The 17,720-nt window shown below is 38.4% G+C and overlaps 3 protein-coding genes across 3 annotated transcripts; all 3 read left to right on the top strand.

The window, feature by feature from the left end:
* Positions 1-2,131: 2,131 nt before the first annotated feature.
* On the top strand, positions 2,132-2,770 carry LOC116123377 (kiwellin-like). Its single transcript, XM_031409154.1, has one exon. The coding sequence runs from the start codon at positions 2,132-2,134 to the stop codon at positions 2,768-2,770; it is 639 nt and encodes a 212-aa protein (XP_031265014.1).
* An 849-nt stretch (positions 2,771-3,619) lies between these two features.
* LOC116123376 (disease resistance protein RPM1-like) lies at positions 3,620-5,117 on the top strand. The gene is made up of 2 exons (XM_031409153.1): positions 3,620-4,913; positions 5,098-5,117. Exons 1-2 carry the CDS (start codon positions 3,620-3,622, stop codon positions 5,115-5,117), a joined length of 1,314 nt encoding a protein of 437 aa, XP_031265013.1.
* Positions 5,118-5,128: 11 nt separating this feature from the next.
* On the top strand, positions 5,129-6,292 carry LOC116123375 (disease resistance protein RPM1-like). The gene has a single exon (XM_031409152.1). It carries the CDS (start codon positions 5,129-5,131, stop codon positions 6,290-6,292), a length of 1,164 nt encoding a protein of 387 aa, XP_031265012.1.
* Positions 6,293-17,720: the final 11,428 nt, after the last annotated feature.

Raw genomic sequence — 17,720 nt, 5'->3', positions numbered from 1 at the left:
TTTCATAAAAATAAATTATTAGAAAACGTTTAATTACAAAAACACCGATTCAACGAGGAAAATCTAATCTAAAATGCCGCGTTATGTGTCTGTGGCAAGTTGGCGTCTTATAAATGCCAATTGGTCATGCTGTTATTATCATTTTCATTTTTTAAATGGCAAAGTATAGGATTGGGTACAGTTAGATCCATGCAATACTGTACGATCAACCTTCATTTATGACTGACTTGTGATCAAAGACTTATGAAGAGACCAATTATTTGATGCCACGTAGTGTTTCAATCAGTTTACATGTAGGTGATGGTTGTTGAATTGGTCCACTTGCCATCACTGTATGATAAAATCACAGTTCACGAGCTTCCGAATTGGAGGAAGAAAATAAGAAGTTGCGTCTATGTCACGAGTCAAGTCGTTTATTAATGAATTCGGTGTTTTTGTTTTTAGAAATGAAATTCTGAAGTAAAAATTGGAAATTGTATTGCGTCTATAGCACGAGACAAGTCGTTTTGGTGTATTGAATTTGATGCTTGTTGGTGGCCACTTCCATGAAACTTGAAAGTATCAGCCCTTTTTTGGAACACCTTCTGCCAGTCAAAAACAAATCCCCCGTTTTACCCTGTTTCCCTGGATATTTAGTTGGTTTTTTCTATGAAACTGCATCTACATAAAATAGTTTTATACCTAATTAAACTATTATGAATGATTCTATGAGAGTTTGAGAGAGATAAACTAAAACTGAAGAGCCTAATAGTATACCTGGTCTTTTCTAAAGAAATAATTAAGGACAAAATTTTATATAATAAAGCGACAAATATTATTCTTAAGGTTAAATTTATGTTTATCCTGGTTAAATAAAAAATATTGTTTTCATTTGTTCCGACTTTACAAAGCCCCTTGCATTTACATCAGTCAAAAACAGTGGCCCTGTTTTCCTCTGTTTTCTAAAGAAAATGAATTATAGTGTCCCTATGCCCCTCTTACCTTTTCCTCTAAAAATTTGACATCAACCCTTATAATACATTAAATTAATTAATTATGTTAGAACATAAATGTGATGACAACTATTCCCGAGCGTCATTTTTTCCTGGGAAGAGAAAATTTAGCCCTCTCTTTACTCAGGGGCTAAATAAAGGATCATTTTTTTCCTGGGAAGAGAAAATTTAGCCCTGTCTTTACTCAGGGGCTAAATAAAGGATCATTTTTTTCCTGGGAAGAGAAAATTTAGCCCTCTCTTTACTCAGGGGCTAAATAAAGGATCATTTTTTCCTGGGAAGAGAAAATTTAGCCCTCTCTTTACTCAGAGGGCTAAATAAAGGATATGTCAATAAAGAAAATTTAGCCCTCTCTAGCCTATCCAGCCCCTCGCTAAACCTCGAAACAGTAAACAGGCCAAAGACTTGCCGCCTTAGATGCATTGAGAATCGGCTCTTTGCAATGAAGTGCAAATTGATCCATTTATGACGAGTTATCTATGTTAATATAATATTAGCAATTAAAATAATTTATGGTCGGCTTGGCTGGACCAATAAAATGAAGTATCCAGGCTCCGTTTAAAAAACCCAATTGGTAATATATTTATAGTTATTACTTATATCATAAACTATTCGATTTCATTAAAATATGAGTGATCTTAAACTATTAATCAATCGAATCCAAAAAGGACTGAATATGAATACTTAACATTTAACAGAAGCATGACATAAATGAATTGAAAAAAATCATTGTCCTATTATTCTTGCATGTACAAACTAAAATTGGACAGATCCTTACTCGGAGTAGACAGTAGAGCATAAACCGAAATTTTTTTGAATATTCCTTATAATTTAAAACATCAAATTGAAATAACTTGAATATATAAAATTTTAAAATGTAGTTTTACTTTATTTTCTTAAATTCATATTTTAAAATAAAATTTAAAGAAGGATGAAACATGAGTACATGACTCAAACACAAAGACTTTTGGAGTCAACTGATGACCGGACAAATTGCGGTCACTCGCAAATTTTTGTGCAACCCACTAGGCCACACTCTGAACCAATTACGGGTCACCAAAATTCTTTAAATTCAATGAAACCCTCTCTTCATTCACCAATCTCCAACTCTTAAACTTAAAGCTAATTGCAAGCTAACCATGGCAACCACAACCTTATTCTTAGCTTCTCTTTCTCTTATCATGAACCTGCCATTACTTTCGAATGCCATCTCTCAGTGCAACGGCCCATGTCAAACCCCCGACGACTGCGATGGTCAACTCATCTGCATCAACGGCAAGTGCAACGACGATCCCGACGTCGGGACCCATATCTGCACTAGCCCTAGCCCCCTTAATCCCAGCGGTCAATGCCAGTCCTCAGGCACTCTCACATGCAATGCCCAAACTTATCCTCAATACACATGCTCTCCTACCGTCACGTCCCAAACAAACGCTAAATTAACGAACAATGATTTTAGCGAAGGCGGTGATGGCGGAGGTGCATCCAAGTGTGATGGCGAGTACCATGATAACTCGGAGCCCATCGTGGCGCTATCGACGGGATGGTATAATGGAGGGTCGAGGTGTGGGAAGATGATAAAGATAACGGCTAGTAATGGAAGGAGTGTGATGGCGAAGGTGGTAGATGAGTGTGACTCGGTGAATGGATGTGATGAAGAGCATGCGTATCAGCCACCTTGTGGGAATAATATTGTTGATGGTTCTAATGCTGTGTGGGATGCTTTGGGGCTCAACATTGACGATGGAGCTGTGGATGTTACTTGGTCCATGGCCTAAGGTTAATATATGGTAGTATTGTGCTTTGAAAAAGAAACTCGAGATCACACTGGTCTTGTGTCTTGTCTATCGTTTTGAGCATCATTTGTTTGGTGATACATAACTTTCTTACTCTTTTAAATAACATTTTAATTATGAGATTAATAAAGGCAAGACAACCAGATTTTCTTTATTGACAAAAGAGATCAGCGTGTGGAAAGTAAAGGATAAAATTCAATTCATTCATTTTTACCTCTAAAGTTTGTCCTAAATAAGGTCCGATACAAAGAGAAAGTAACACTTAAGTCCTTATTAGTTATCAACTATTAAAAATAGCAATAGTTACAAAACAAACGATTAGGGGTATTTTATCTGAGGAATTCTCGCAAACAAAGCAGGCACATTTGTGAATCGCACCTTTTGTTTATAATGAATAAAATGCAAACCACTCTCTCTCAAGACTTGGGACTTGGGCACATGTGAACTCTGTCTCTTTAGAATGATCATAAAGCAGCTTTGTCGATTTGATATATGGGACCCATCTCCACCCTTGCCCTTACGCAGGGTGAAGGGTTTAACAGTAATTAATAAAAGCATCTTTTAGTTTGGAAGCTACAACCCTATAACCTGTCTCTCTTTATGAACTATCTCGATTCTCTACAATTCAAACGATGAGATTTTAATGGTTTGTGTGGACAGAATCTCTACCATCGTTCAATTCTTATCGTCAACTCCCAAAAGTTTTACTAGCTAGTCAACAAAGCCATCGTGTCCAACCCACTGGTTTCTTAACACAACAATCAAACATTGTATACTTGATCATACCTCTTAAGAATTAAGATGGAGTGAACGAGAAAAAGCTTACGAGATATGGCAGAGTTTACTGTGAACTTTGCTATACAAACATTGGGTTCCTTGCTTGTCCAGGAAACCAAGCTGTTGAGAAGTGTAAAGAAAGAAGTTGAAAGCATCAAAAGAGAATTGGAGTTCGTCAGATCTTTCCTCAGGGATGCAGATACAAGGGCAGCGGCCGAAGAAGAAGGAGAAAGCAATGGAGGTGTCGTAAGTACTTGGGTAAAACAAGTAAGGGAAGAAGCTTATCACTTTGAAGACATCATAGATGAGCACATACTTAATGAGGCAAAGCATCATGTTCATGATGGCAAAGGTCTCACTAGTTTCCTTCGTAAAATGTGTTGCTTCGTCAATGAACTTAAGGTGCATCATGGAATTTCCTCCGAGATTAAACATATCAAATCATCACTTGCTGATATACAAAGAAGTGCGGAATACTATAAATTCAAGCCCATTGATCAAGGAGATGTTGTATCGCACGATTCTCGAGTTTCTTCCCTTTTCATCCCAGGTGATGAACTTGTGGGCATCGAATCTACTGGAGACCAATTGATTGGTTTGTTGGTGAGTGGAACATCCAAGCGTTCGGTGATTGCAGTTGTGGGCGAAGGAGGACTTGGCAAGACCACTCTTGCCGGGAATATTTATAAGAATGATGTAGTGAAGAAGCATTTCGATTGCCAGGCTCGAATCACGGTTGGGAAAGGATGCACCAAAACGGATATACTAAGAAAAACCTTACAAGCAACGATGGACAAAATGGATGTGACAAGGTCTACTCATGGAAAGATGGACAAAATGGGTGTGACAGGGTCTACTCATGGAGAGATGGAAAAAATGGAAGAGACTGATCTGGTCGCCGCACTGGAGAGACAATTAAAAGATAAGTGTTACATGGTTTTGTTCGATGACGTGTGGACAACTGATTTTTGGGGATATATAGAGTATGCTTTAATTGAGAACAACAAAGGAAGTAGGATTATCCTCACAACCAGAAACAGGGGCATTGTTGATGTGATTCCTTTTGTTAATGTCCATAGGCTACAACCCTTGCCTTCAGATAAGGCATTTGAACTTTTTTGTAGAAAGGCTTTTGGTCCTCAAGGGTGTTGTCCACCCGAGTTGGAGAAATTGTCTCGTGACATCCTTCGGAAATGTGGAGGTTTAACACTAGCAATTGTTGCCGTTGGCGGTCTTCTCTCAAACAAGAACAAGGTTGCTTTTGAATGGAAAAAGTTACTTGATGAGTTGGGGCCACAGTTGGGACGCGATTCTCATCTAAAAGATTGCAACAAAGTTTTAATAGAAGGTTATTATGGTCTACCTTACCATCTCAAACCTTGTCTCTTGTATTTTGGTTTTTTTCTAGAAAGCTACTCAATCAATTGTGCAAGACTGATTCGCCTGTGGATTTTTGAGGGCTTTGTCCCTTATTCCAATAGCCGCACATCTGAACAAGTTGCTGAACAATTATTGATTGATCTCATTAACAGAAGCTTGGTTCAAGTGGTAGACACGGATTTCATGGGAAGACCTAGATTATGTCGAGTCCATGATCTGATGCATGAGATTATCCTTAGAAAGGCTGAATATTTGGGCTTCTTTCATTTTGTGAACAGAGAACACTCAAATCTCTCTAGCAAAATTCGGCACATTTCAATACAAGAAAGTACTGATAGTGCTCTTGAGAGCATTAAGTACTCAAAGATACATTCTGTTTCTCATTTCAATGTTGATAGTTTGCTTAACTCTTTCATGACTACACTTGTTGTGGATTTCAAACTTGTAAAAGTACTTGATTTTGAAGATAGTCTTATAAAGTATCTTGCTGAAGGAGTGGGAAACCTCTTCCATTTGCACTACTTAAGTGTGAAAAATACGAAAGTAAAAGTACTTCCCAAGTCCATCGGTAAGCTTCTCAACTTGGAGAACTTGAATTTGAAGCGTTCTCTTATCACTAAGCTTCATGTTGAGATCAAGAATCTTAAGAAATTGCGTTATCTATTGACGTACCATTCGGACAATGGTTGGTATTATGGAATGGTAAAAATACCTACGGGGTTTGGTCCTTTATTGGATCTACAGAGGCTAGGTTATGTGGAAGCTAACTTCGAAGTACTCAAAGAGCTTACAAAGCTAAGGCATCTAAGAAAGTTCGCAATTTGGATCACATATGGAAACGAGAAGGATATATGTGCTTGCATCGGAAATTTGGAAAAACTTATATCTCTGACTATACTAATAAGTAGAGAAGAAATTCTTAATATAGAATCGATGACTTCTCCTCCTCATGGTCTTCAGCGCCTTCGGTTAACAGGAAATATGAAGAAGCTGCTAGATTGGATTTTTAAACTTGAACATCTTGTCAGAATTAGTTTGGATTTGTCAGGATTAATTGATGATTACATAAGAGTCCTTCAAGCTCTGCCTAATTTATTGGAACTTAGGCTACGTGACACATATCTTGATGAGCAATTACATTTCAAAGATGATTGGTTTCCAAAACTAAAAGTTTTGGTCCTCAGTAGCTTTGAAGGAGTGGAATTGATGATTATAGACAAAGGTGCGATGCCTAACCTTGAAAAATTACGTATTGGACCATGCCCTCTATTGAAAGAGATTCCAATTGGAATTGAACATCTAAGAAACCTAAGTTTTATCTTATGTTGGAAGAAATTTATTATATGATAAAAGATGAGAAGTGGAAGAAAGTTACCCAACATATACCGGATGTCGGTGTCTTTTTCAAAATGGAAGGAGGAATATCTTATGAAACTACTAAGTATCTCTTGTCTCTCTCGCCTGATTATTTTGAGCAATTTATCGAAAAAGTAGAGCGAAGTAACGTGTCCTCTCATTTGTGAACAACGGGTATTTCATTTAAATTATATAAGACTTAGTGTGATCTTAATTTTATATCTTTTGTCCAACTATAAAAGTAAAAATCTTATAATTTTTTCATGGCAATGACTTAGGGTGTGTTCTGACTTTTCACTTAATAGAAAAAAGTAAAATTTTTTAATTTACTTCTAAAATCTGATTTTTTTTTATTTTTTATTTTATAAATGGCAACTCTAATTATCATAATAAATGCAAAGTTTAAATAAAAATATTAAAAGAACTCTAATAATTTATTTTATTTAGAACATTTTTGTTTTCACTGAAAACCCAGCCCAGAATCTTACTTGAGTCAATGAGTATGGACTGCATGGCTGTTCTTAACCAGATAAGAAACGATCTTAAAGCCAATTTAGAAATGTTATTTTATCTTATAAAGATTGAAAACTGGTTGATGAAGTTACTGGTCACAACACTGTCGATACCATTAAGATCGACGACAATGTTTGATGGTGACTTTAAATATGTGCATCAATATATAATTATAAATTTTTACGGATTACCTTTTCATTAATTAAATTTGATTATATTTCATCTATTGCTATGAACAGAGATCAAACAGCTGCGGATACGTTGAAGAATCTTTCCCATTTGTTGACCTGATGAAGTGAAGAAATGAGAGCTGTTCAAAAATCAGTTAAGTTTGGTAACGTTCACGTTATGATGGACCGGTGGTGTCTCAACAATGCAAAAGAGGAAGGGGCAGAAAAGGGAATTACTAAAAGCAACAGGTGGCAGGTTAGTTATAAAGAATTTGAGTGTCAGTAATAAAATGAGAGACGTGAGGTGTAGACTGGAAGTCCAGCTGTTATTTTGCATTTGGGGTCTGTTGTTATTTGCTTATTTTGCTTGTTGAACTACTGTTCTATTGAATATTAATACCATCTGTTATTTTCTTCTGAGATTGTTCCATTTTTATTCTTCTTGTTGCTTGGTTGTTGAGTTAATGGGTTATTGTGCATGCTGAGTTGCTGAGTGTGAGTGAAAGAAGGTGAGTTTGGGTTAATTACAGACGGCAGTATCCATCACGTTATAATCCAACAGAAGTCCAGGGTTCCCTTATGCACTCTATTAGTTTGGTATTTGAAGTGCTACGTTTTGATACTTGGACTGTTAATTGAAGCAGTGCGTTTTGAGTATTGAACTGAACTTTGCACCCTAAGTGTTGGAGAATCTCAGGCATTAGGATGATGAATGGAAATGAGAAGGATCTGTGAGCTTGCCTTGCTACTATGGAAAAACCTGAGTCCTTGGCTGTACAATTACAAATAGAGATGAAATTCTCGACATAGAAGCTACCAGACTGGATTTTCAATAGAAGGATATTCCAATTGGAATTGAGCTTCTAAGAAACCTTTAAGATTCTTGTGAATGGTGTTGCATTGCATTGGTTCAGCTTCGTCATATTGTTCTATTCTCTGGAAAATGCTGGTAGAGATGCAGTGTTGCTGTTGAAGGTTGATACTTGGCTGGAAATGCAGCAGTCCAACTGATGTTTCAAATATGTTTTTTGGCGGTAAAACTGAAAGGCAATCTGCCAGGGGTCCATTTGTAATACTGCAAAGTTATACTTATTTTGCAATGCTTGATATGTATCCCGGATTATATGGGATGTGTTACATAGTTGTTGTTTAGTTGGTATTAAGTCAGTAGCTTCAGATTAAAATCAAGTTATTATATGTCTGCATGTTTGGTGTAATAGTGTAATATCAACTTTATTAGTTGAAGTGTAAACTCATTTTGAACTCAAGAAAATTCAGACACTTTTCTTCAATCGTATCATCTTAGTTATCTCCAGCGCATAAACACTAACATGGTATCAGAGCTTCGTTGATTCGAACAAAAACTGAACATTTTCTTTCCAAACAACACATCCAGCTCTCCTGGAAATTGCCTTGCGTCAGACCTGTTTTCTTTCAAACAAATGACTACTCAAACAGCTTCCCTTCTACCTCCTGTGTTCAATGGTGAACACTACCATATTTGGTCAGTCAAAATGAAGGCTTACCTGAGGGGTCAAGGACTCTGGCAGTATGTAGAGGAAGAGAGACAACTCCCTCAGCTGGGACCAAATCCCACTCTCAACCAAATTCGAATGCATGAAGAGGAAGCATCAAAGGCTCCAAGAGCCCTGTCCCATATCCACTCAGCTGTCACAGACCTTGTTTTTACAAGGATCATGGCATGCGAAATAGCCAAGGAATCATGGGACAAGTTGAGAGAAGAGTTCATGGGAAGTAGCACTACAAGAAACATGCAGGTTCTGAATTTAAGAAGGGAGTTTGAATCTTTAAGAATGCAGGAGGCTGAGAAAGTGAAAGAATATGTTGACAGGTTGATGAGCATTGTCAACAAAATCAGATTACTTGGAGTGGAGATGTTAGACAGCAGAATAGTAGAGAAGGTAATGGTGAGCTTGCCGGAAAGGTTTGAAGCCAAGATTTCATCCTTGGAGGACTCAAAGGACCTAACTTAGATCACATTGACTGAGCTGGTCCATGCTATGCAGGCACAAGAGCAAAGAAGGGTCCTAAGGCTTGAAGATGCGAATGAAGGGGCAATGCTGGCAACCTACAAAGGCAAACCTATGCAAGGGAATTATAGGAAGTCTGCTGGAGAAAAAAGAGGAAAAGAAAAGTCCAACAACCAATGGAACAAAGCTAGTGGGATGCGAAATTTTCCAGCCTGTTCTCATTGCAAAAGAAAGGGACATGCAGAGGACAAATGCTTGTTCAGACCTGGTATACAGTGTAGGGCCTACAAACAGTTTGGGCATATTGAAAGAGTATGCAGAAACAAAGGAGAGCAGTCCCAACAGCAAGCTCAAACTGCTGATGAACAACAGCCAGTGCAGGAGACAGAGCAGCTGTTTATGGCCTCATCCAACTTGATCCAAACCTGTGATGATACATGGCTGATTGACAGTGGGTGCACACATCACATGACACCTGATCTGAGTAGCTTTGTGAACATAGATTACTCTCATCGGTCAAAGATCAAGGTTGGGAATGAAGAGTGTGTGGAAGCAAGAGGCAAAGGAGATGTTGCAATCCAAACTCCAAAAGGTACAAAACTAATCTCAAATGTACTATGCACCCAATATAAGTCAAAGTCTTTTGAGTGTGGGGCAAATGTTGGAAAGGAATTATGCACTGCATTTTCAAAAACAAGCCTGCATTATTCAAGACAGTGAGGGTAATGAGGTTTTGAGAGTGAAAATGGTTGGGAAAAACTTTCCAATAATGTGGAAAGCTACACCACACACAGCATGCAATGTTAGAGAGGATGAAACTGAAATGTGGCATAAAAGATTAGGCCATGTACACTATAGAAATTTGACTAAAATGCAGTCCAAAAATTTAGTCCAGAATCTGCCTATTGTTGAGCAGCCGAGAGGTGTGTGCAAAGTGTGTCAACTAGGCAAAATGAGTAGGAAACCATTCCCAATGAACCAAGCTTGGAGAGCCTCTGAAAAACTCCAGCTTGTTCACTCGGATGTATGTGGGCCTATGCAAACCTTATCACTTAATGGGAGCAAATACTTTGTATTGTTCATAGATGATTGGTCTAGGATGGGGTGGATTTACTTCCTAAAACAGAAAAATGAGGTGGCTGGAACATTCAGGAAATTCAAACTTGAAGTAGAGAATTTGACAGAAAAAATAATCAAAACCTTGAGAAGTGATAATGGCACTGAATACACTTCTCAAGAGTTTGAAAAAATCTGCACTGAAGCTGGAATAAGACATGAATACAGCAGCCCATACACTCCACAACAGAATGGAGTTTGTGAGAGGAAAAATAGGACAGTCATGGAAATGGTAAGATGCTTAATGGCTGAGAAAAATCTTCCCAAACCATTTTGGGCAGAAGCAGCAAACACAAGTGTCTACCTACTTAATAGGATTCCCACTAAAGCCTTAAAAAACCAAACACCTTTTGAAGCTTGGACTGGAATCAAACCAACAGTGGATGAACTGAAAATTTTTGGAAGCCTTTGCTATGTCCTAGTGCCACCTGCTAAGAGGGCTAAGCTGGGGGATAAGGCTGTGATAGGAATTTTCATTGGCTACAGCAGCCAATCCAAGGCCTACAGACTCTATATTCCTGACTCTAGAAAAGTTGTGGTGTCCAAGGATGTTAAGGTTGATGAAAGAAGAGTCTGGAATTGGGAAAAGGGTAGAGCTGATGTAGATGCTCAACCTCAACTGAGTGAGGTTCAACCTGAACAAACTGAAGAAGACTCAAGGGAGGAATCAGAAGAAGAAGTTGCTGTCAGGGTAACCAGAACACTTGCTAATGTGTATGACAGGTGCAACTTAGCTCAAATGGAACCTACAAGCTATTTAGAGGCTGCACAATCAGAATCCTGGAGGAGTGCCATGAAGGAGGAGTTGGCCATGATTGAAAAAAACCAAACCTGGAAGCTGGTGGATAGACCAAAAAATAGAAAAGTTATCCAAGTGAAGTGGATTTAAAAAAAAAAACTAAATCCAGATGGTTCAATTCTGAAGCATAAGGCCAGGCTTGTAGTTAAGGGATTTGCTCAGCAATATGGAGTGGATTTCCTAGAGACATTTGCTCCTGTTGCACGGCATGACACCATTAGGCTGCTGCTTGTAGTGGCTGCCCAATTCTCCTGGAAGGTTCACCCATTGGATGTAAAATCTGCCTTCTTGAATGGCTGGTTGAATGAGGAGATCTACATCGAACAACCTGAAGGATATGTGATCCAAGGACAAGAGGGAAAGGTGTATATGTTAAGGAAGGCCTTGTATGGCCTAAAACAGGCTCCAAGGGCCTAGTACAACAGGATTAATGACCACCTGCTGAATCTGGATTTTGTTAGGAGTCCAAATGAATACACCTTGTACATTAGAGAAGTTGATGATGACTTGATGATCATCTCACTATATGTGGATGATCTTCTAGTAATTGGAAGCAATCAAGCTCAAGTGGATGAATTCAAGAAATCCATGCAAAGTGAGTTTGAAATGACTAACTTGGGTGGAATGTCTTATTTCCTTGGAATGGAGATTGATCAACATGTGGATGGGATCTTTGTGAATCAAAAAAGATATGCAAGTGAAGTTTTGAAAAACATTTGCATGGAAAACTGCAAACCAGTAAATTTGCCTTTGGTACCAAACTCAAAGCTGTCAAAGGATGAGAATGGGGAAAAGGTTGATGAAGGTCTGTATAGGAGCTTGATAGGGTGTCTGCTGTATTTGACAGCAACTAGACCAAATTTAATGTATGCAACCAGTTTGTTGTCCAGATTTATGAGTAATCCAACCGAAACACACTTCAAAATTGCAAAAAGGGTACTGAGGTATGTAAGAGGAAGCATTGAATATGGGGTGTGGTTCAAAAGATCAGAGGACTTCAGTTTAGTTGGTTATTCGGATAGTGATTGGGCTGGTTCAACAGATGATATGAGAAGCACTTCAGGATTTGCATTCTTCCTGAATCATGGTGCTATCTGCTGGCTTTCCAAGAAACAAGAAACTGTGGCTCAATCCATAGCTGAAGCAGAGTACATATCAGCTGCTGCAGCTGTGAATCAAGCCATTTGGTTAAGGAAAATTCTTGATGACTTGAAGCTGAAAAAGAAAAAGGCTACTGCTATCATGTGTGACAACCAATCTGCAGTAGCTATGGCCAAGAATCATGTGCAGCATGGACGAACAAAGCACATAAAAATTAAATTCCATGTCGTGAGAGAAGCTGAGTAAAATGGTGAAGTAAATCTAGTGCATTGTAAGAGTGAACATCAAGTGGCTGACATCATGACCAAGGCTGTCTCCAAAGCCAAGTTTGAAGAATTCAGATTCAAACTTGGTGTTTCCAGCCAACCATCAAGGAGGAGTGTTGAAGGTTGATACTTGGCTGGAAATGCAGCAGTTCAACTGATGTTTCAAATATGTTTTTTGGCGGTAAAACTAAAAGGCAATCTGCCAGGGGTCCATTTGTAATACTGCAAAGTTATACTTATTTTGCAATGTTTGATATGTATCCCGGATTATATGGGATGTGTTACATAGTTGTTGTTTAGTTGGTATTAAGTCAGTAGCTTCAGATTAAAATCAAGTTATTATATGTCTGCATGTTTGGTGTAATAGTGTAATATCAACTTTATTAGTTGAAGTGTAAACTCATTTTGAACTCAAGAAAATTCAGACACTTTTCTTCAATCGTATCATGCTCTCATTCTTTTCTTAGTTATCTCCAACGCATAAACACTAACAGTTGCTGCAGGCACTTTGTTCATCAACTTTCTAGTGAAATTCCTTCGTAATTTCTACTGAGTTTGTTATCGTTGCTGATGTTATTGTCATAGTCTTCGTGTTTGTTAACTTCTATCAGTTGTGCTGCTCAAAACATATTAAACTCTTTTCTTTTTCTTGGATTGTTTAGTACTTTCAATACATGCTTATTGATGGCTACTTCCATTGGAAGTTGAAGAGAGTATAAGCCTTTTTGAGAATACACCTCTCCCGATCAAAAACAGCTCCACTGTTTTACACTGTTTCCATGGATTTGGTTGGTTTTTTCTATGAACCTGCATATACATAAAAATAATTAAACTTCAAAATGAATTTGTTCTTGTTAAGTAAAGCTTCAATACGCTGACGTTTTAATAAGGTAGTAAGTGACAAATCTTAGCCATTAATCTCAGCCTAATCTAACAGTGGAAATCAGCCCAAATGGTCAACATATTTAAAGCTGAAATTTACTACAGAAACAAATTGAAAACATATTGAAAAACTCACTCTCTCTCTCGCGTTTTCGTCAAGTGCTGGGTGCTTAGTTTGTTTCCTTCAAGTTGTAATCAGGTCACATTTTTCCTTAGAATTGTGGGTATAAGAAGCTGTATATTCTTCTGGTTTAGACGCTTGTTTAAGTTGTCTTGGTTGTGTTGATTACAGGTAGATTGAGGGGAAGTGTGAGAGGAGAGATTTGGGGGTTATTGAGATTTCTTGTTGTAATCTGTAACGAATTCAATCCTTATAGTGCAGAGAGTCTCAAATTACTTTGAGCTCAACGTGGATGTAGTTTATTCCATTGGAATAAACGAACCACGGTAAAATTGGCTGTGTTCTTGATTCTTGATTCTTTATTGTTTGTGTTGTTTCTTGAGTGTTTGCTGGTTGTGTTTGATAGAGGAACAGGTTAGGTTGAGTTTATGATTAACAGTGGTATCAGAGCGAGATTAGGGTTTTTGGTCTGATTTGAGTGATTCTGAAACCTAGGGTTTTTACAAATTGGGGGTTTCGGTATAATCAGTCAAATTAGTGTCTTAGGGCTTGGAAAACCTTTGATATCCGGTCAATTTCGTGAAATCAATTCTAATTCGATCCTACTAAATTAGGGTTTTTCTATGTCAACCCTAAATTCAACACACCAACCCCAAATCTAAACCATAGACTACACACGAGTTGAAATCACCCAATTCGATGGAAAAATTGATTTCAACAGTTGGAAGAAGAAATGAAAGCCCTATTATCACACAATGAGGTAGCCATTGCACTAGAAAAGGACGTGACACAAATGGTCAGAGGGAGAAAATGAAAAAGAAGGCAGAGCTGGAGGAGGGCGTACAACCGTAATCATGAACCTCTCGACGCGGTCCTGCGAAAGGTAGACTGTTTGAAAACTCTGACAACGATATGGGGTAAACTCGAATCTCTTTATGCGTTACAATCTGTCCTAATCTAGCTTACTTAAAAGGTGTTTATTGCATATAAAATGGATAGCTCTAGGACTATTGATGAGTATTGACGAGTTCTTGAAACTGACCCAAGTGTTAAAGGGGACAAATCAAGAACTCGGAGACTCGAGTTTAGCTATGATTCTTTTGAATTCTTTAACTGAAGATTACCAGGTTGTAAAAAATGCCCTCAATATACTGGACTTTTCCAAGCGTAGATTTAATAGTTTCAGGATTAAAAGCTAGGGAATTAGAGATTAAAGTCAGAGAAGAACTGGTAGTAATCTTCTTGTAAAGAAATGGTGATTTTAATCAGATAGTAATTCAGTCCACTCTGATAATGGGCCTAGGAATAAGAAAAAGGGAAAACAAAACTGTAAGGCAAAGGAGAAACCAGGAAGTGTTTCTTTAGACAAGGCTGGCCATTTGAAAAAGAACTGTTATGCCTGGCTTAAGAAACAGAAACAAGGGAATATAGAAAGTAACCTAGCAACCTCTAAGTCCAGTTTAGAAGAATCTGAAGTTTTAACTGTTTCTAAAACAGAAAGTGGATGATTGGGCAATGGACTCTGGGTGCTCTTTTCATATGTGTCCTAATATAGACTGGTTTCAGGACTATGAGGAGAATAGGTTAGAAACGTTCTCATAGGGAATAAAATGCCTGTGGGTTGAAGGGATAGGCAACATACTTAAAACTAAACAGTGGTAAAACTAAGTTGACTAAAGTGAGATACATTCCAGAATTAAAAAGAAACTTAATTTCATTAGGGTCTTAGATGAATCTGGTTGTAGCTATAAAGCTGAAAATGGTTGCCTTTAGTCTATAAAAATAACTGTGTTTTGCTTGAAGGGATAAAAGGAAATGGTTGTAATTCTGTCTGGATCCTATTATGCTGATTGTTTAAATTTTGCTTTGGTTTCTACTAACTTGAATGTTACTGAAAAATGGCACTTAAGACTAGGCCATATGAGCCAAAAGGGCTTGGACATCCTCCATAAGCAGGGCCTGTTTGGTAAGGACCCAATTAAACCTCTTGAATTTTGTGAGACTTGCATTATGGGCAAGCAACACAGGTTGAGTTTCCAAAAGGGAACTCACCTGGCTGCCAACTGCTTAGATATTTGCATGCTGACTGTGGGGACCTGAAAGGGTCAAATCACATGGGGGTAGTAGTATTTTCTGTCCATAGTAGATGATTATAGTAGGAAGGTGTGTGTTTCTTACTTAGGACTAAGGATGAAGCTTTGGGTAGGTTTAGAGTGGAAGGTCCTTGTAAAGAACCAAAACGAAAAAAGGATTAAAACCCTTAGAACAGACAAGGCTTAGAGTTCTGTAACCTGGAATTTGACTCCTATTGCACAAGAACAGGCATCCTAAGACATAGAACTATTAGGAGAACCCCTCAGCAGAATGGGGTTGTGAAAGAATGAATAGAACTTTTAGAGAAGGTGAGATGCTTCTCTCACATCCAACCTTCCTAGTCATTTTGGGCGAAGCCCTAAACACAACTGCCTACCTATTAACAGAAGTCCCTCAAGTGCCATTAGTTTCATGTGTCCTGAGGAAAAATGGGTAATAGGAAACCTAGTCTAGGACACTTGGGGACCTTTGGATGTGCTGCATACGTCCATAATAGTGAAGGGAAATTAGCCCTAGGTACTTAGGTGGTCTTCCTAGGTTATCAGAGGGAACCAAAGGGTATCGACTTTGGGAGAGAAAACCCGGGAGTTAGAATAATAATTAGTAGAGAGTAATTTTTAATGAAAATATATTTCCTGCAAAATTGCTAACCTGATGCAAGATCAACAAGCAGCAATCTTATGACCTAGGACCAACCTAAGAGAGTCCAAATGAGGTGGAGCCTGCTGAAATTCCACCTGAATTGGAACATCAGGAAGTTGAAGTAATGAACAGATCGAACCCTGACTGGAAGGGAAAATGCAACAGAACATGCTGAACCCCATCCTGACCCCTTAGCTCAGTATCAGCTAGTAGGGATAGAGTATGAGAGAAATCAGGCCACAGCAAGATACTCCTTGCGGATTTGATTTACACAGCCCTGGTGGCAGGGGCTCAAGTTCAGAGGACAGAACCAGACTGCTAAGAAGAAGCAGTCAGATCCAAAGACAAAGAAAAATGGCAAGCAGCAATGGGGAAGAGATGCTGTCCCTAAAGGTAAATGCAACCTGGTTTTTGGTTCCAAATCCCAAAGACCAGAAACTATTGAATGTAGATGGTTGTTTAAGCTTAAAGAAGACATGAAACCCACTGACCCCCCTAGATATAAGGCCAGGTTGGTAGCCAAAGGCTACAACAACAGGAGGGAATGACTTTAAAGAGTATTTCCCCGTTGTGAAATATTAAAACCATTAGGATCATTTTAGCCATTGTTGCCCATAGGACCTAGAATTAGAATAGTTGGATGTCAGACTGCCTTTTTGCAGGGAATTTGGATGAAAAAATTTAATGAGACAATCCATAGGATTCGTAGATAGACACCTGCCCAACATGTATGCTTACTTACAAATTTTATATGGACTGACACAGTCCCCTAGGCCGTGGTAATACGTTTTGATGCCTTTATTCTTAGTATTGGCTTCAATAGAAGCAAATACGACTGCTGTTTATATAGCTTATATGATGATATGCCTTTGTATTTTGCTACTATATGTTGATGACATGCTTTTAATTTGCAAGTCTAAACCTAGGATAGAAGAGTTAAAGAAAAAATTGAACTCTGAATTTGATATGAAGGATTGGGAAGTGCTAAACGGATCTAGGCATGGTAATAGATAGAAACGGGAAGGACTTTGAATTAAAAATCCATCAGAAGGCTTACCTAGAAAAATTAGTGTCTAGGTTGGCATGGCAGGTTCTAAAACTGGGAATGTACCCCTAGCGTCACTTTATGTTGAGTAGATCACAATGCCCCAAAACTGATGCAGATTAATAAAAATGGAAAAAACCTTATGCAAAAGTAGTTGGGTCAGTAATGTGCCATGATTAGTACCAGACCAGACCTTTCCTTTGCCATTCCCTCTTAAGCAGATTTATGTCAAACCCGGTTTTGAACATTGGCTTGCTCTAAATGGCTTTTAGATATATCAATAGTTTTGTTCATGTGGGCTTGAAATATGGAAAAAGATATGACTCACTTGATCTGGTAGGATTTGTAGATTCTGACTTTGCAGGTGACAAGGATTCAAGGAAATCAACCACTGCATACATGTTCACCTTGGGAGGAAATTGTGTGAGCTGGAAGTCCCAACTCCAACCAATTGTGCCCTATCCACAACTGAGGCAGAGTATGTGGCTGTAACGAATGTTTTCAAGGAAGCTTTATGGCTCCAAGGGTTACTGTCAGAGGTTAATTGCGGAGGGTGTGTTACTGTCTATTCAGACAGCCAAAGTGCCATACACCTGAGCAAAAAACCCCGGTATCAGAGAGAACCAAACATGTTGATGTCAAATACCATTTTGTGAGGAGTTGGTGGACAAAGGGGCAA

The sequence above is a fragment of the Pistacia vera genome, unplaced genomic scaffold, assembly GCF_008641045.1.
Source record: "Pistacia vera cultivar Batoury unplaced genomic scaffold, PisVer_v2 Contig142, whole genome shotgun sequence".
Classification (NCBI taxonomy): domain Eukaryota; kingdom Viridiplantae; phylum Streptophyta; class Magnoliopsida; order Sapindales; family Anacardiaceae; genus Pistacia; species Pistacia vera.
Note: the sequence above shows the minus strand (reverse complement) of the source record. Positions and strands in the feature narration are given on the sequence as shown.

What these genes read in the sequence shown, in the direction of transcription:
- LOC116123376 (XM_031409153.1), top strand. Translation starts at nt 3,620, where the DNA reads ATGGCAGAGTTTACTGTGAACTTTGCTATACAAACATTGGGTTCCTTG. An exon ending in CAACAAAGTTTTAATAGAAG is followed by an intron (nt 4,914 to 5,097) that starts GTTATTATGGTC and finishes TCTCATTAACAG; the next exon opens with AAGCTTGGTTCAAGTGGTAG.
- LOC116123377 (XM_031409154.1), top strand. Translation starts at nt 2,132, where the DNA reads ATGGCAACCACAACCTTATTCTTAGCTTCTCTTTCTCTTATCATGAAC.
- LOC116123375 (XM_031409152.1), top strand. Translation starts at nt 5,129, where the DNA reads ATGGGAAGACCTAGATTATGTCGAGTCCATGATCTGATGCATGAGATT.